General features: G+C 44.3%; 1 protein-coding gene across 2 annotated transcripts in view; it reads left to right on the forward strand.

The window, feature by feature from the left end:
- Positions 1 to 1,715: 1,715 nt before the first annotated feature.
- LOC147458902 (secondary thiamine-phosphate synthase enzyme) overlaps positions 1,716 to 19,736 on the forward strand; it is a 78,306-nt gene continuing 60,285 nt past the window's right edge. The window contains exon 1 of one of the 2 annotated variants that reach the window (XM_086510318.1): positions 1,716 to 1,873. In XM_086510318.1, the coding sequence (XP_086366444.1) occupies positions 1,799 to 1,873 (75 nt within the window). In that variant the 5' untranslated portion in view covers positions 1,716 to 1,798. The remainder of the gene's footprint in view (positions 1,874 to 19,736) is intronic. The other variant, XM_086510316.1, reaches the window with a different exon arrangement.

Below are 19,736 nucleotides of genomic sequence, written 5' to 3' on the forward strand. Positions count from 1 at the left end.
ACGAGTATTGATCTCAAGGCCTGCTATTCAAGAGGAAAATGGGATAACCAATCTACCACATTTGGGTAATAGAGAGGTTATTTTGGTTTCCTCTTCTTATTCTCTATCACACACGCACACCCCCCCCCTCCCACACATGAGGATAAGGCCCTTGTCGCATTTGGACAAGCATGGCCCTGCTTAGCTGGCATATGCTTATTTGCCTGCGTGAAAATCAAAAGTTGGCTTCAAGGTCTTGTCAAAGGGGCGGCCTAGCCACCCTGGTCCACTTTCCATGCTCTCGGCCATCCTCCAAAAGATCACACGTGAAACAACCCATAGGATTTGAACTCTGCTAGCCAGCGTGTAATGAGGAGCGCTTACCAGTTGGCTTAAGCCCACTTGTTGTTGGCAAATGGTAACGTTTAAGTTTAGAGCCTAATGTGACACTATTTGCAAGGCTAACTTCAAAAGATGAAAGGGGAGGGCGTCCTAGTGTGATAGGGGCCTAAGACTGGGTTCACATCAACCCGATGGAAGAAATCGCAGCAGAGGTGCACTTCCAGGCAATATAAAAGTCCTCAATGCACTTCCACCTACCTGCTGTTCACACAATCCAGAGGTAAGGTCTCCTCTACTTGCTTGTGTGGAGAGCAACTATTAGTTATGCAAGCAGGGGTAAAGGTGGAGGAGCACTTGGGCGGGGTGGGGATACGGTGGAAGAAACATACACACTTTTTGTAGTGAGCTGGCATCAAAAACCCGAACTGCCTTCGCCCCATGTGAACACCATGGTCCACTTGGCCCAAGATTATTGGTTGCAAGCAGGTTCACACTTCCTTTCGCCGATTGATGTGAATCCAACCTAAGTTTCAATGTAGTAGGAGCAATCCCAAGAGACCACAAAGATCTGTCCGGTGAGAGAGAGAGAGAGAGAGAGAGAGAGAGAGAGAGAGAGAGAGAGAGAGAGAGAGAGAGAGAGAGAGAGAGAGAGAGGGTGGGGGGGAGGGTGGACACATACAAAGGTTGAGTTCAGCCTCCGTTCAGGAATGGATGTCCTTGGTCAATCTGTGTTGACGTCGATTTCATAGTGTATAAAGCGGTCGTTCCACCCGTAGCTCTCTCTCCCTCCAATTGAACGGCTCTTGAACTACTCCGAACGAGGTGAAGGCGGGGGTTGTTCATGCCTCGTTTAGCGACCTACCAAAATCCACCTTTTTGAGTGGTAGGGACATCGTCCTTGTAGGATGGAAAGCCTCCATTCAGTGCTGCATGTGCCCCCCCCTCCCCCCTCCCCCCCCCCCCCCCAAAAAAAAAAAAAAAAAAAACCAAAACACCCCTCAAATTTGTGGAAATTCCCAAAATACCCCTGTAAGTTGAAAAATTTCCAAAATACTCTTGTGCTATTTCTTACAAGTAATTGCTCCAATTTTCCAAAAGATAATATACAAAAGCATAAATAAATATTTACAAAGTTGTTAGCCAATGATAATCATCCACATACCAAAAAACGATAGCATTTGCGTGTGTTAATATCAATCTCTTCACCATCGAGAATCCACATTTTCACATTTTCAATCGACAGAATAGGGTGTTGTGTATAGAAATTTGTAAAAGATTATCGTTTTTCCCATGTTTTCTGTTATTGAGAGGGGTGGATCGGAAATTTTGAAGAATATTTCAAATTACAGGGGTATTTTGAGAATTTTCACAAATTTGAGGGTCTTTTAGTCCCAAAAAAAGAGAAGCCTCTCTAAACATCCAATTCCCAAAATACCCCTGTAATTTGAAACACAGCATAGAAGCCTCTGTAAACTCGATGGCGGCCAATTGGGCTCAAAAGACAGTTGTTCTACCTCCTCAGAAAAGAGGCTGCCATCTTGTTACCTCGAAGGTCAGTGGGCAATCAAATGTGTGTGTGTGTGTGTCTCTCTCTGAGAGAGAGGGGGGGGGGGGGGGGGGGGGGGGGGTTCTTGGGAAGAGATGTCTTCAGCTGCTTCATGTGAACAACTTCTTTACTGTGTATTTGTAAAGATGCACACAAAGGATGCTATGGGCAAGTGTGGTTTTAAGCAAGTATGCTAAGCAACTCTTCTCTCAAGTGTGAGACAATGGCAATGGTGCTAAAGTTTTGATTTTGAGTTCGTATTGAGTGGAATGCTCTCGTGGCAATTCTTGCCAGACAAGGTGGAAGTCCTCGGGATCCTATGAGTGTTCTGTGCATCAACTATCTCCTGGGACCTGAATGCTCACAAAGGCTTAGTCATTTGAACATTTCCCAATCATTTTGCACGCCTGTTCAGGCATTGTTTTTGACCTTACTTACAAAACCAACGAACCTTTGCAAGTGAGCAGAACAGTGATGGAGAATTAGCTGTGTTTTTTATTCCTGCCAACAAATGCATGGACAGGGAGATTTGTGTTGGCACCCCTTCTTTTTGAAACGCTAGCCTAAATGCTCTATTGCACGTGTTCAAAATGAGCTTCAGGCTCGGATCTAGTACTCTGCACAAACACAAGGTTACTTAGCTTCACTTGAAAAGAGAAACTGATCTAAACACAATGAACGAGAGAGGCAGAGAGAGAAAAGAGAGACGACATGGCATGTCAGGTCCCAACCACCCTCAAGGGCCCCGTTGCTCTGTTGCCAGAGCAAGTACTTGCTTTATTACTTGCACGAAATGTTGATACAATGATCCTAAATGCCGAGATGCTGATGGGTGCTTGGATGCTGAAGTGCTGAGGTACTAATGGGTACTAGCTGGAGGTACTTGGTACTGCCAGGCTAAGTGTTGAATGATGTAATTGCTAATGATGTTGTGACTGGGATTTATTACTTGATGCGACAAGGGCTGAAAACTGACGACGCTGAAAAACGTTGGTCCTGCTGAGGTACTTGAGGTACTTAGGGGTTCTGTGGTACTTGGTGCTGAAGGTACGGCGAGGCTATGGCCTGAATGCTGGAAACGCAATCTGTTGGGCAGAATCTACTAACGCTGGGCTGATCTTGATGCCGGAACCTGAAAACGCTGAAGTGCTGAATTACATAAAATGCTGGTACTGATCTGCGGGTACTTCTCCTGCACATTACACATGAAGAGGGAGAAGAAGAAGGACTACTGTCATCCTCGAAGTGAACACGTCAGCGGTGTTTTTTCCTACACCCCTTTCTTCAAAAGTAGATTGTCAACCCAAATAGCCAGGGACACACTCTCACTTTTCTCCCTTTCACGAGTGTTTTCGATGCTTCAGCAATTCATCCATTTTCCGCTCCATAGCGTGTACAACGTCCCCTTCCATCAAAACAGAACGCTTCTTGTCAAACTTTGAATTTGCTTTGACTTTCATTGCCAATTTATGAGGCGGATTGATGGCCTTCTGCCACATATCACAGAAAATCGGTTTACTCTTCAAATGCTTTGCATGGTTCGGATCCTTCACAAACTTCTCCTATAATCCAAAACTCCAGGAAGACAGTAAAGGAACCCAAATCTTAGCAAACTCTTTGTGTGGTTTTTCATCCTCCTTTCCTCTGCAAGAATCTGAGAAAAACCCACGACTTGCTAAAAGTGCAATCATTAATAAGTTGTAAACTTATTAATAAGAGGTGCTTGGTATGTAGTTACTACCTAGGCTTGGTACTAATGATTCTGTATCGAAACACTCCCCAGTGCCTACACCTACATGCACGTCGTGCGTATAGGCTCATAAGGGTGCCAAAACACTCCTTGGACTGTCCTAAACCCTAGAAGTGGGAGTTAGCTTGTCCACATGCACATAGGGTTAGATGTGCACGTGACTCCCCCCCCTTTTTACGGTGAGATACTAGTACCGCGTAACGTTGGTAAATTGACTATTTTCTATTTAATGAAATTAGGATATTTAACATGTGCACTTGAACCGTCAAGTTGGAATTGTAGATCTACCAAGAATTGATTTAAAAGCCATCGGAAATGGACATCTATGATGTGTCATATGATGGGTAACATTAAGGATCGCAAAGGAGTTGTTCAGTAAGTTCGGTGGGAGAGACGTGTAATGATTATTCTTGATGCGTCACAAGATGGGTGACGAGAGCATTGGATAGGGAATATTCAGTTGGTTTGAGGAGGAAATTCGAGATCGGTAAGAATTACATGTAAAGATTCAAGCACATGTATAAAGATGGATTTTGAGAAGCTTTGAATAAAAGAAGGATGTTTTTGAGTGCTTTTCGGGAAAGCAGATGCTTCTCTGTGAGGAAGTCTATGTCTGCATTGCATCTGTGCATGAGGTTGCATTCAGGGAAGCCAAGGGAGTGTTGTGTAAGCATTACTTCTCAGCTCACAAGTTCTTATTGAGTTTTAAAGAGGTTCACACTTATTTTAATAAGTGACCGGCTGCCCACTTTTAAAAAGTGCAACACTAAAGGAGGGCATCCCCCAACCTGGCCAAAAAAAACAAGAAGGCAGCGATCTCGCTCTCTTCTCTCTAGAACCTATCGCCAATCCTTCTCTCTCCTCTCTATTTTAGTCGCCCCCCATCTACTATTGCTCGCAGAAAAAGCACCAGCACCCTTTGCTATTCTTGCCACCCCTGGGCCTATGAAAGCAGTAGGAGTGCCCCTACTTGTGGCACTTGTGCCAATGCCAAGGAGAAGGGAACTCTACCACGATGGATTTGCAAGTGCTCGCGACAAGTTTGTGTACGAAAGATGTTTTCTGTGCTAGGAGCAACAGGTGATGGTTGTATAGAAGATCTACGATTCTTTGCGATCGTGTTTTTGTTTTGTAGGTACTCTTTCTTGGAGAAAGGAGCAAGGAGGCTTTGGCCTACGCTCGGGGATTCCGGAAACGGAATCCGGGATTGTTTGCAGAGTTTCCCTGAAACAATGTCGACCAAAAAACACGGAAAATGCTATACATTGACCATGAATTAAGCAACCGCAAATTCATGTATCCATCTTTTACCTTTTTCATGATTGGAAAAGGACTATGCTCCTAGACTGTGGATGGAATGTAGATGAAAAATTTGACGGAGTGCCAAATGTTTTATAGAGTGCTTGGCCAAAATGTGATCTAGACATGATTCTTTTACCTAAAACTATCGACCCTTGCAAACCACAAGGGGAATACCAATGGACAATCATGCTAATGCTTGTGATATGACTGTGTCCTGCCAAGGAATGAGCATGCAAAACTTATTGACACAACAAACAATGTTGGAACATTGTGTATTTCTTGAAAGCAATCTTTTTACCTTTTCGAAAGGGATTTTCATGCTTTTGTGCTCATCTGCTTGTGAATCATGTGCATCGTGCAATATGGCTTTCCTGTGAGAAGGTAACACACAAAGATTGTGACGAAAATACAAGAGACCATCACGAATAAGAGACTCAAAAAAATGCATACTGACTTTTCATGCGAACAAAAGATATTTCTTGGATGGGTATTGTGGACCTCAACTTGATAGCCAAGGTTTGTCCTTCGTGGTTGAACTCATGTGCAATTGGGTTAGCTTTACTAGGAACATAATGAATCAAACCATCAAATTGCTCAAAATGATGTCACATGCACATTGCTGTGTGTGCCACGTGGACATGCCTCATCAACTTCCAGAGCCAATTCTGTACATATTTCTAGATAGGAGTGTCTAGAATCCTAGGAGGATTAGTACCGACAATTTTGTGAGCCTATTCGCAAGACCTGCATGTCCGGACAAGTCCATTAGATTAGGTTTCCAATTTTGGAACCCTCCTGTATAAGTGGTTTGTACAAGTGTTTTGACAAAAGTTGTTACACTTCGGTTGCATGTAGGTTTAGGTTAGAGGAACGTGTCGGTCCAGTTTGTTCGTCAAATGGGTCACGGAATAGTGAGTTATCACTTGAAAACTCTCGTGTGCGCACATTTGCACATTTTACCTACCTGATACAATTTCTTGACTTGGCACCTAAAAATCCATTATAAAGAAAACCTATGAGCCAGCGTTTTGCATGAGATGAGCCATCCCTAGCGTTTTTGGCTCACCCTTACGAGCATGTGCGTGCCGGATCAGCCATTCAGCCTAGTGTTTTCAGTTTTCAGCCCATATCCTCGCCGGGATCGTGCTAACGCTACATCCTTGGTTGTAGCCCAATACTTCGACAGCCCATTGAGCCTCTTCTCGCCATTCCTTCGCCCCATCGAGTGCTCCCATGCTGTCCATTATCGGCTCCATCATCACCTGCGTTTTTAGCCTTGCTTCACGCGATGGATTGGCTGCGTTTTTGCAGCCAGCTTTCAGTCCTTGATTCCTCTCACATCGGGAGCGCAAATAAGCCCCAAATCTACCCATTGGTGGTCATTAACAACCCCTCATTGAGATTGGTCCAAGGTGCATCAAATCAGCCTTGGAGGTGCTTCATTTTGAAGAGTTACTACGATGACATTCTCCATTCGAGTTACTAGAGTCTGCACTTGAGGTATTGCATGTGTGTACATTCCATTTATGCAATCAAAAGCAAATACCACATCGGCAACGGTGTGATGGGCCCTGTGAGAGGGTTGGTTGGGACTCCATTGGGTGTCATTCTTTCTCTCTCTCTCTCTGTCTCTCTGTCTCAGTCTCTCTCTACAAGGAAATAAAAGGAAACATCTTTCGTGCTAAGTAGCTCACATTCAAGCAAGGAAAGAAATGAAGATTTGTGGAAGTGTAAAGTATAGATCTCGTCACCATTTCAATTCCGTTGGACTTGACACTGGGATCAGAGCTTTGTGATTTTGCACTAATCCGCTAATCTTTAAAGATTTTTTTCTCTCTCTAGTGTTTGAGTGTGTTTTGTAGCGTTTTGCCCATGGACGCGTCTCTCACTCGGGGAATTGCAGGACCTTCCATTGCGCATAGGGTCTTGCGCCTCGAGCGTAGGAAATGCGAACGCTGTATATAGGGGTTTACAGTTGCGGTGCGCCTGCGAGAGGGTAGTTGACTTGGTGTGTGCGCTCGATCAACCCTTTGGATTCGGATTGCTAAGAAGATGCAAATGGTGTGGCTTTGATGTATTGCCAAAGCTGAGTACAAATTGATGATGATGCAATTCCTCTTCTGGAATGATGGAATTCTCCAAGCAGATGGGAGAGATGATTGTGCAAACAATGCAAAGACTCTAAAGCTAATAGGTTGATTTGAATGACATCTTCCTTTGAAAGTTCGTAGGTATCGTGAGGCTACCTTCGCAGCCACATCTGTTGCAAAGACAAGGATTCATCTTGAGCTTCCAACATACGGCAATCTAGTTGAAGCCCCAAGAGGAGCCTCTATCTTTGAGGAGGTATTTGGTGGTTTCATGAGGCATCATTCAGAGGACTTGCGATGGTTCATGGGCCTTCCAAGGGACATATCCATCGTGATCTCCCATTCAGTGTTGCTCTCACCAATCTTCTTGGGTAGGGGCAGCATAGGCTGGCCGGTAACCTTCGTGGACATTAGCGTTTGCATATCCAGCCATTTGCTTGACGAGCATCCATCCAGTTTGCAGTTTCGTTCACACCATCCGAGTTGGGGCAGCAAAGGTTGGCCGGTAAGTAACAAGGGAATCGTTGATTCATGTGTCCATTATCGGCTCCATCATCATCTGCATTTTCAGCCTTGCTTTACACGACAGATGGGCTGCGTTTCACCCCTCATCAAGCGGATCTAAAGGTGCATCAGATCAGCCCCGGAGGTGCTTCATTTTGAAGAGTTACCACGGTGACATTCCCCATTCGAGTCAATAGTGTCTGCACTTGAGGTATTGCATGTGTGTACTTACCATTTATACAATCAAAAGCAAATACCACATCGACAACCGTGTGGGGGCCCCTTGAGAGGGTTTGTTGGGACCCTGTCACGAGGCTGTGGCGACCATTGACCTTAGTATTTGATACTTCTGGCGATGGTTGTTCAAGAACACCAACATCTCTCGTGAGCAATTCGACGTAGCGGTTGGATCACTACAAGCGGTAAGTTTAAACAAATAATTTTGTATCAATTGTTTTAAGCTGTTGATAATTATTTAATTTGGTTTGGGTTTATGTAGAGTTAAAGTAATCAAACATACGTGCCTCTGGATGATGATGAGAAGGAGGAGAATTAGATAGAAAAATATTTGTCCAAACTTTCGTAAAGTCCCAATGTGTCACAATGTATATACAACTATTTTCATTTCATTTGTAACTTTTTAAAGTAGTTGATCTTCTGCACATTAAATTGTCAAGGTAAAGTAAATTCAATTTCAATTCTTTGGTTTTTCTGTATACTTTTAAAAAAAATTTGTCATACTTCTCAGCCGTCGAGGGGCTGAAAACAAAGCAAAAACAACAAGTAATCAATGCCAAAAGAGTGCCGATTGGGTGTAGATACTTGACTAAGGTGTAGATTTGCAAGTGCCTAGCAGTAGGAGGCTCTCCAGGCGAGTGTAAGCTGCTAATTGGAGCGCGTATGGGCGGCGTTGTGTAGAAAACGCAGCAGGTCTTCAAAAACGTTGGCAACTCCAAAAACGCAAGCAGATGCAAAAATACAGGGCTGATTTGTTCCGATTTTCTGCTAGGGGGGTAGGGCTACTTGTTGAGGATGAAGATCAAGGCCGCAAGATGCAAAAAACGCTAGGCAAGGTGTGTACTTTTCCGCAATGGAAACTGATAGAAGTGCTAGCGCTAGCCTCTGGAGGGGAGATCGATGCAGATTCTCCGTGTTTTGGTGACTGAAACCATGTGAGAGTGAGCAGCGGAGAGGATGTGAGCCATGTGCGTTGAAAATGCTGGAGGGGGAGAGAGAGAGAAAACACAAGAAACACAAGTGCTCCGCAAATGATGCTCTCAATACACAATCTGAATGACTATAAGACTCTAAGCATTCTATTTATAGAATCTTAGGTTGAGGTAGGGCAAAATATGTAACTGGTGCAAAAAACATAAAAGCCCAAAAATGACAAAAAATGTGTGCACCTAGCCAAGCTCAGAAAATGACCGGTCGGACACGTGCTAAAAGTGTCCGCCCATGCAATCTACATGATGTGCGATGTGTGGCAACCCGGGACAATCACTAGCCGTACAAAAGGTGAAGCAACGGTGGTGTAACTCTAACAATTGCGATAAAGTTATGATAGAAAGTAACGTCCCTCCGTATGCAAGGCATCGTGGTATATATGCGTCCGTGAAAGCGGTCGAGACATTCTTTTATTGGCCTACTTTGAGGAGAGATGTGGATGCCCTGTGCGAGCATGTGTGATCTGCCAAAAGATTAAGTTTGACAGGCAAAAGGCACAAGAGTTATCACGGCCACTGCCTATTCCAGATAAGCCATGGGAAATTATTGCTATGGATTTTATCTTTGATCTTCCAAGAATGCCGATGGGGAATGATGGAATATGGACCATTATTTGTAGGTTCGGCAAGCAAGCACATTTTATTCCTGTGAGGAAGAAGACAAAATCTGATCAGATGGCACAATTATTTATGTAAAATGTGTTTAAGTACCATGGTATGCCACAATCTATTATTAGTGATCGTGATCCTTGTATGACGAGCCTATTTTGGAAAGGCTTGTTTAAAAACATGGACACCATGCTCAAGTTTTCCTCCTCATTTCATCCACAAATTGATGGTCAGAAGAGGCTAAAATTCTACTATCTTAGATCTGTTGAAATGCTGTGTCAGATAATAAGGGCAAGTGGGAACAATATTTACTCATGCTTGAGTATGCATACAACAATACGGTGCATTCGTCAACAGGCATGGCTTCTTTTTAAATTGTTGAGGGTGGCAAAAAGGTTCCTTCCATTTTGCACACAAAGGACACCATTTTCGAAGCAGATCGATATGTTGAGAATATGGATGAAATGTATTACAAAATCAAGCTTGCCTTGGAGTAGACTTAGGCAAAGCAGAAAAGGGCTCCTGATCGTCACTGATGTGAGTTGTCGTTTTCATCTGGTGATTGGGTACTCTTATAGTTTGAAAAGGCAAGGTTAAAGAAGATAAAGGGCAAGGAAAGGCTATTTCCCAAGCTCGGCATGCGTTACGATGGGCCTTTTTAAGTACTTGACAAGATCAACGATGTTACTTATAGGCTGAAATTGCATGACAGTTGGAAGATTTATAATGCGTTTCACGTGTCTTCTGAGACCCTTTGTGGGTGATGTGCTAGAAGATATGCCATATGAGAATCAACCAGAAGCTGAGGAACTTGATGAGATTTAGTACCTGAGTAGATTTTGGCACATAAGGAAAGAAAAGTCAAGGGAAAAGCTGCACGATGCTATTTGGTGAAGTTCAAGAACTACCCACCTATGGATGCGAAGTGGATAGAAGAATGTGAATTACTAGAGTCACCGAATGTATTGCAACTTTACCTTGAGGCCTTTGGGTTACAACCTACGTATGCCCCAACTCAACGTGTTCAAAAGAGGGGTCACGATGGAGCTAGCACATCAAATGTACATAGGGATTGAGTGCAATAAAAGTGTACATTGCTCTACAAGTGCTAAAGGTATAACGTTCACTTCTATCGTAGATAGAAATGGCAAAAGTGTGATGATAAAAGGGTGCTAATCACACTAAATCATCTAGGGCATGTATATTTGGCATGCAATCGAGGACGTTTGCGATTTCAAGAGGGGGGTATGTCACGAGGCAGTGGGAACCACTAACTTCCCACTAACTTTAGTTGTTTTCTTTCCCTTGATTTTATTTAATTTTTGGGACTCTCTTTTTGAAGTCACAAATGGTTGAAATCTAAGTAGTAAAAGGTTGTCTAGGATCAATTCAAAGTCATTTAGGCCCCACACGACACTCATAAGTTTGTGGGTACTAGGAAATTAACTCAACAGAGGCATAGTGCACCACATCAATTTGCGAGACTCGGCATGAAGAGGGCCGTCCAAAATTGATCTAGCATGAGAGAGGAGCTGATTTTTGCTCATTGTGAACTCTAGTGTGTGTGAGTAGTGGGTGTAGGTGACTCAGCTTTAATAGAAAGCTTGCCTTCTTCCCTATTCTATGTAGCACGATGATTCCGCTCTCGTGCACCTCTCTCCCCCTTTGAATACAAAAATGTAATGACCAGCTCAAGGGCTTTCCATCTGTATGTACAGTCCTGTGGGTTCATGCACGATTGCCAAGGCAAGAGCCTCTTGCACAGGTACTAGATTAGATAGTTGCTAATCCTCGACAGGTACAGTTGAACTCAAAGAGATTTTCCGCGAGAAATCTCGTCCAATTCAAAGGGCAAGTAGCCTTTGTCACCAGGAGGTGTATTTTTCCTATTGCCTTCCGTAAATAAGTATTAGATATTTTTATTTATTTTGATTTTTACTTGTTTTCCCCGGAACCCTTGAAAAGGTGCAAGTGGACATTGCATGGCCAGTGTGAAACGGCTGCGGCCGAATAGGTTTCTCACAGTGAGAGTCTAGGTCGGTCAGTCTGGGACTGGTCGGGCCAGTTAGGATTGAATTCTGATGAGTATGGAAGCCTGTGTGTGCCAAATGAAGTCTGGGCCACTCGGAAAGTCACTTATAACTTTATAAGTCAGTGGGAACCAGAGAATTAACTCAAAAGGGGCAAACTGGACACATGGCGGCTCCTGGTGAATTTTTCCACTTCCATCAGCAAGAGGGGGTGCCCAATTTGAGAGTGGAGGCTGATTTGACTCATAAGTGACCTACAGTGTGTGTGTGAGTAGTGGGTGCACGTCTACAGCTTTAATGGAAAGCTTGCCTTCTCCTCTGTCTCATGTAGCGCGATGACTTGCTCTCGTGCATCTCTCTCTCCCCTTTGGCACATATGGTAATGCCCCACTAGTTGGGCTACTCAGTTGAACATGTACAGTTCTGGGGGTTTATGCGCGTTTGCCAAGGCAAGAGCCTTCTGAACAGGAACCGGATTAGCTAATTGCTAATCCCCCACAGGTACCCACAGTTCCATCACGAAAGATTGCAAGTTTGGAGAGTTTTCTCGCCTGAAAACTCGTCCAATTCACAGGGGAACTGTCCCATTGCGTGCGGGACCCCTTGGGACACGCGTAGGCGTGTTCGCTCCGCTAAAGACGATCCGAAAAAGCGAATTACAACCTGCTGTGTTCCTCTGCAGGTTTAGGGTTTCGCACCTAAACTGCAAGGGAACCTCGGGGGAGCCTCGTGAGAGCCTTGGGATGCGTGTACAGGCTTTTGGGCACCCAGCAGTGAAAAACAGGGAATTACAGCCCACTGAAATTCTGTGACAGCTCACAAGAAAGCTTCCAGATAGCGAGGGAATCCGTCCTTGACAGGTGTTTTTGACCTACAGGGGTTTTTGCGCCGTTATGCTACCAAAATCAGGTCGAAAATCTGCGTTTTCAGCCCTCGCCAGGTTTGGACAGCTTTGTGAAAGCTTGTGCGAAGTGGTCGGATTGTCTACCTTAATTTGAATACAGAAATACCGAAAGGGGCGCCAGTCTTTGGGGCCTACAGGGTGTCGGTCTCGTGTGCGCAGTGACATTCTAGTCGCTGGACGCAACTGTGTTCTCTTCCCTTCTCAGTGCTTTGTGTAAAGTTAACAGGTAATTGAAATAGTACCGCCCTCTACGTTGTACAGGCCGGTTATATGGTTCCATGGACGGGATAGTCACTTTTTCTTCAAAAAGTGCAGCATGGATTGTTGTGGGTGAAAGTAACACAGAGCTTGTCGTTATGGCAGAGAAGAGAGACCAAGTACCTGAAGAGGGATCTTCCTCACATGGCACGGAGAAAGTTCCTTCAACTCTTCAAGAAGAGGACAGGTTGTTTAGAACTCAACTGCGTTGCTCCATGGACATGTTTCAGCAGAAGGACTCATGATGCTCGAGGGAAAGCCCATGTGGTTGAGCAACTAGCGGTGTCCAATGATCCAAAGCAACTTGCTTTAGTTGGACAGGAACCGTTTGTGAATGGTCAAGGGAGTAATGAACACGCTATGCGTCAGACACTTCCATTACCTAATACTTATCCTGGTTATTTTGGAGGTGGTTAAGTGTTTCAAGCTATGGCTGGACCTTCCACAGGTTATATGCCAGGAAATGTGTTTGGGACAATGCAAACAGGCATGGGTAACCCTATGTATGCGAACATGGGTGTCCAACCAGGTTTCAGGGTGCCTATGGCCAATTTCGAGTGCCTGGAACACAGTTTAGTATGGCTGGTTTTTCGCAGCCATACATACAAAGTGCAGATATGACAGGGAAAACAGTTGATGTGAGTGCTGGAATGAACACTCATAGGGCACCACTGTTATAGGCACCTGTTTATGATAATGTGGCTCCTTTGAGTCAGCTTAAGGATTACAAGGAAGGTGGGTAGGGAGTGAAGTTTGAAACTTTCAGAGGAACTGAGGATCAATTGAAGGCTTTGACCTTCATACAGCAGTTCGATGCAGCTTATGCTGGAGGAAACTTCATGGAATCTTCGAAGATACGCAAGGCTGCCACTTTCTTGAAAGGGAATGCGCTTCAATGGTGGACCGCATTGTTGAACCACTGTCAAGCCCCAACAACGTGGGTCCAATTCAAACAGCTTTTTGCGCCTGCATGGTTGGCAAACACTTTTGAAGTGGATGTGATGACAGAATGGCACGAGTTGAATGCTAAACAGTGTGCGAACTTGGAAGAGTATAATAAACAATTTTGGGCCGCACTGTTGCCAGTCACCTCTTACAGGTTTGTGCCATTGTCAGAACAGATTGAGAAGTACTGTTGCGGATTGCCCAAGAAAATCAAGGACTACTGCACAAAGACTACTGTCATGAATATGTTTCAGTTGATAAAGAATGCAAGAGTGGCCAGCAATCTGTCGAAGGGAGATTCTGATGGATTTAATAGCCACAAGAAAGGGTCCCAGGGCAAACAGTTTTCAGCCAAGGGTAATGTTGCAGCAAAGCCTTCTGAGCCTCCCACAAAGAAGCCCTCCGCTGAAGAAGGTGATACGTCCAAGAAGCAGTCTAAAGTCTTCTTCGGGACGAGGACAAGGACAAAAAAGGCATTTTTCTGGCAAAACTTTTGAAGAAAGGAAAGCTCTTAGGGAGGCCAAGAAATGCTACATTTGTGAACAGGAAGGACATTTTGCAAATGAATGCCCACAGAAGAAGTCACATGATAAGGATGACAAGTCAGACCATAAAGGGAAGAAGCCAAAGCCAAGTGTAGGACTTGTTCCAGATTTGGTTGGAGACCAGCCAAACACAGATGCCACGGAGCTGTACAGAGCTTGGGGCAAAGTTAGAGACCAAACAGTGCTGGTTTTCTTTGATCCAGGAGCCCGTGCAAATTTCATATCACCAGAATTGGCATCAAAGTTGGGCATTCGTGCAGAGGAGATGGGTATGACAAGGGAAGCAGGTTTGGCATGCCTAGGACATTCAGAGCCTGTGACTCCCATTCTGGGAAAGCTTCGTCTGCACATTCAGAGCTATGTGGATGCGGAAGAATTTCATATTATGCCGCTTGAGGGCTGTGATGTGTTATTGGGTATCCCATGGTGTTACAGGTTGCATGCTATGGTGGATACTTACAACAAAAAGATTACCCTTGTACATAGAGGAAAGACTCATGTCCTTGATGTAAAGCTTAAAGGCGAGTCTGTTCCAGTTGTTTTTGCTTCTGCTATTTCATCTGTAATAAAGAATCATCTTTCTGCGTACTTGATCTTTGCAAAAGAAGTACCTCAAGTTGTATCTAATTTGTCTACCTTAGATAAAGACAGGTCAACTTTTTTGAGTGGTTTCAGTGATTGTTTTTCGGACTCTTTGCCAGGGGAGTTACCTCCTGAGAGACCTGAGGTTCATACTATAGATCTTGTGCCAGGTTCTAGTCCACCGAATAGACCACCATACAGGGTTAGTGCAGCCCAGCAAAAAGAGATTCTGAGTCAGGTCAACGAGCTTTTAGAGAAGGGGCTGATTCAGCCCAGTTCATCCCCTTTTTCTTCGCCTGTACTCTTAGTGCAGAAGAATGATGGTTCATGGCGTATGTGCATTGACTATCGCTCCTTGAATAAGAATACCATCAAGAACAGGTTCCCCATACCGAGGATAGATGACATTCTTGATCGGCTTGAGGGAGCGTCATTGTTTACAAGAATAGACCTAAAGAGTGGGTACCATCAGATACGCATTAGGCCAGAAGATGTCCGTAAGACTGCGTTCAGGACAACATTTGGTCTCTATGAGTTTCTTGTTATGCCATTTGGTCTCACAAATGCTCCTGCCACGTTTAATAGAATGATGGACAGAATTTTTAGACCACATAGAAACTTCGTGGGTACCTTCTTTGATGACATGATTGTCTATTCGAAGTCAAAAGAGGAGCATAGGGATCACTTGACTGCTGTTTTCAATGAGTTACGTAAGAACAGGCTGCTCATTAATGCGAAGAAGAGTGAATTCTTTTTCCAAGAGATTCACTTCCTTGGGCACATTGTTTCAAAGGATGGGGTACGCATGGATCCCGCTAAAGTGGAAGCAATTAGATCATGGCCAGACTTAAAGTCCGTACATGACATTCGAAGCTTTCTAGGCTTATGTTCCTACTACAGGAGGTTCATCCGAAATTTTGCTGAGATTGCTTCTCCGCTCCATGCACTACAAGGAAAAGGAGTTACTTTCAAGTGGACAGCCAAGGAAATTTTAGCGTTCAAACACTTGAAAGAGAAGCTGACTTCAGATCCGGTAATCATTTTGCCAGATCTTTCAAAACCTTTTGTGGTTCAGTGTGATGCGTGTGGCCATAGTCTTGGTGCAGTTCTAATGCAGAATGGCCGAGTAGTCGCATACGAGAGCAGAATTCTTTTGAAGACTGAAAGAAACTTGCAAGTCTATGAGAGAATTGTTGGCAGTAATTCATGCTCTCTCTAGTTGGAAACACTATCTGCTAGGGGCTGATTTTGTTGTCGAAATAAATCATCAAACCTTGCGATATTTTCTTACACAAACGAAGTTGTCTGAGAAGCACATACGATGGGCAAACATCTTGTCAATGTTCCATTTTCAGATTGTGCATGTGCAAGGGAAAAAGAATGTGGTGGCTGATGCGTTGTCACGAAAGCCCCAAATTTCAGCAGTGTCAATTCCGTACCATTGTGAACTAGACGAAATGAAGACACAATATGCTGAAGGTTCATATTTTGCAAGGATCTATGATTAGCTTATTGATGGGTAACATCATGAGCACTATATGCTTAAGAATGACTTTCTCATGATGCATGGAAAGTTATGCGTTACTAAACAGTTACAGCCAAAGATTTTGATGGAAAGTCATGCTCCACCTTATGCTGGGCATCGTGGAATTGATGCGACAGTGAAAGGGGTTGAGGCATTCTTCTATTGGCCAGCTTTGCGTCAAGATGTTGACACATTTGTAAGATCATGCTTAGTATGCCAAAAAGTCAAATTTGACAGACAAAAGCAACCGGGATAGTTGCAGCCATTGCCGATCCCTGATAGGCCATGGGAAAGTATAGCAATGGACTTTATCTTTGATCTTCCAAGGACGCAAACAGGAAATGATGGGATTTGGACTATCATTTGTAGGTTCAATAAGCAGGCCCATTTTATTCATGTTAGGAAGAAGATAAAGCCAGAACGCATGGTCAAGATATTCATGAGCAATATCTTTAAATATCATGGGATGCCTCAGTCAATTGTTAGTGACAGGAATCCACGTATGACGAGTCTTTTCTGGAAGGCATTGTTTGAGAACATGGGCACTACGCTCAAGTTCTCTTCTTCGTTTCATCCGCAAACTGATGGACAGTCAGAAGAGGCAAATTCTACTGTTCTGGACCTGCTCAAATGTTATGTGTTAGAGCACAAGGCAACTTGGGAACACCATCTTCCATTGGTTGAATATGCTTACAATAACACTGTGCAGACGTCAACAGGTAAGGCACCATTTGAGATAGTGGAAGGAGGGAAGAAAGTCCCGCCCATTTTGCAGACTACGGACAAGATTTTTGAGGCAGACAAGTATGTGCAAGATATGGATGAAACATACAGGAAGATAAAGATTGCTCTTGAGAAGACTCAGGCTAAGCAAAAGAAAGCTGCTGATCGTCACCATCGTGAACTTGTATTTTCACTTGGTGATTGGGTCCTTTTGCGCTTTGAAAAGGCCAGTTAAAGGAAAAGGAAAGGCAAGGAACGCTTGTTTCCTAAGCTCATTATGCGATATTATGGTCCTTTTCGGATTTCAGAAAAGATCAGCGATGTAGCTTACAGGTTAAAGCTACCAGAAGGCTGGAAAATACATAATGCTTTTCATGTCAGCCTTCTAAGACCCTTTGTTGGTGATGTGCCAGAGAATATGCTTGATGAGGAACAACCCGAAGTGGAAGAATTGGATGAAATCCTTGTTCCTGAACAAATATTGGCACATAAACAAAGAAAGGTTAGAGGAAAGGTTGCAAGACGCTATTTGGTGAAGTTCAAGAACTATCCATCGTTGGATGCCAAATGGATGGAAGAGTCTGAATTGGTTGATTCACCTCAGCTATTGCAATTGTATCTTGAAGCCTTTCCGATAGAACCCACAGTGACTTGATGTAGACTTTTTGGAGCAAGGCAAGAGCATGGTAAATGATGTTCCAGAGAGTAGTTAAGCAATTGTATCTACTCTTTCTATACAGAATTTAGCTAGAGAAGTTTGTGCTTCAGAGTACACTAGAAGGCTTCTATGCTTGATATATGTGTCGTAGCCAGGTTGGTGGGATTGTTTAATCGTCCAATGCTACATTTCCAGAAGCATGTATATCTTGGATTCCCATCATAGAATATGTGTGATATCAACAGATACCGCATGTATTATTGGCATGCAAGCGAGGTCACTTGCAGTATTTCAAGGGTGGGGTGTGTCACCAGGAGGTGTATTTTTCCTGTTGCCTTCCGTAAATAAGTACTAGATATTTTTATTTATTTATAGTTTTTCTTGTTTTCCCTGGAACCCTTGAAAAGGTGCAAGTGGACATTGCATGGCCAGTGTGAAACGGCTACGGCCGAATAGGTTTCTCACAGCGGGAGTCTAGGTCGGTCAGTCTGGGACTGGTCGGGCCAGTTAGCATTGAATTCTGATGAGTATGGAAGCTTGTGTGCGCCAAATGAAGTCTGGGCTACTCGGAAAGTCACTTATAACTTTATAAGTCAGTGGGAACTATCGAATTAACTCAAAAGGGGCAAACTGGACACATGGCGGCTCCTGGTGAATTTTTCCACTTCCATCAGCAAGAGGGGGCGCCCAATTTGAGAGAGGAGGCTGATTTGACTCATAAGTGACCTACAGTGTGTGTGTGAGTAGTGGGTGCAGGTCTACAACTTTAATGGAAAGCTTGCCTTCTCCTCTGTCTCATGTAGCGCGATGACTTGCTCTCGTGCATCTCTCTCTCCTCTTTGGCACATATGGTAATGCCCCACTAGTTGGGCTACTCAGTTGAACATGTACAGTTCTGGGGATTTATGCGCGTTTGCCAAGGCAAGAGCCTTCTGAACAGGAACCGGATTAGCTAATTGCTAATCCCCCACAGGTACGCACAGTTCCATCGCGAAAGATTGCGAGTTTGGAGAGTTTTCTCGCGTGAAAACTCGTCCAATTCACAGGGGAACTGTCCCATTGCGTGCGGGAGCCCTTGGGACACGCGTAGGCGTGTTCGCTCCGCTAAAAACGATCCGAAACAGCGAATTACAGCCTGCTGTGTTTTTCTGCAGGTTTAGGGTTTCGCACCTAAACTGCAAGGGAACCTCGGGGGAGCCTCGTGAGAGCCTTGGGATGCGTGTACATGCTTTTGGGCACCCGGCAGTGAAAAACAGGGAATTACAGCCCGCTGAAATTCTGTGACAGCTCACCAGAAAGCTTCCAGATAGCGAGGGAATCAGTCCTAGACAGGTGTTTTTGATCTACAGGGATTTTTGCGCCGTTATGTTGCCAAAATCAGGTCGAAAATCTGCGTTTTCAGCCCTCGCCAGGTTTGGACAGCTTTGTGAAAGCTTGTGCGAAGTGGTTGGATCGTCTACCTTAATTTGAATAAAGAAATACCGAAAGGGGCGCCAGTCTTTGGGGCCTACAGGGTGTCGGTCTCGTGTGCGCAGTGATATTCTAGTCGCTGGACGCAACTGTGTTCTCTTCCCTTCTCAGTGCTCTGTGTAAAGTTAACAGGTAATTGAAATAGTACCGCCCTCTACGCTGTACAGGCCGGTTATAGCCTTACAGGTGCGGGAGCTCGAGAGCTTGCTACAGATGCGACCGACACGCGAAATGGAGCCCGAATTAGTAAATTAAAGCCTGTTGTGTATTTTTGCAGATTTAGGGTTTTGACTCTTTTTGATCCCTAATATCCTCAGGAGCTTCGGGGAAGCTAGGGATCCGGGGATCATTGTATGGGTGATCTGGTGCATTTTCGGGGCAGAAAACAAAGAATTCAGCGTGTTGCAACTTCCCGCCAAGTTTGGGAAAGTGCTCAAATGTGCTGGGAAAGTCACCTTTTGCTTGGGGATTTTGTCTGTCAAGCCTCCTACTCTGGTTATGTTGCCGAAACCAAGCTAGAGTAGGTCATTTTCAGCCCGATAAAATTGGGACAACTCGTAGGAATCTACTGGTTTACTCCAAATTTTTTAATTGAATAAAGAAATACCGAGAGGGGCGCCAATCTTTGGGGCCAACGCGGTGTCACTGTCTGCTTGCAAGCACTCTAGCTCCCAGGCCGTGTTTTGTTTAATTTCCAATCACAGACTTATTTGTGAAGTTCCTCTGTGTCGTAAAGTTTAACAGTTTA

Source organism: Adiantum capillus-veneris, chromosome 4 (genome assembly GCF_014529385.1).
Source record: "Adiantum capillus-veneris isolate H3 chromosome 4, ASM1452938v2, whole genome shotgun sequence".
In the NCBI taxonomy this organism is placed as follows: Eukaryota; Viridiplantae; Streptophyta; class Polypodiopsida; order Polypodiales; family Pteridaceae; genus Adiantum; species Adiantum capillus-veneris.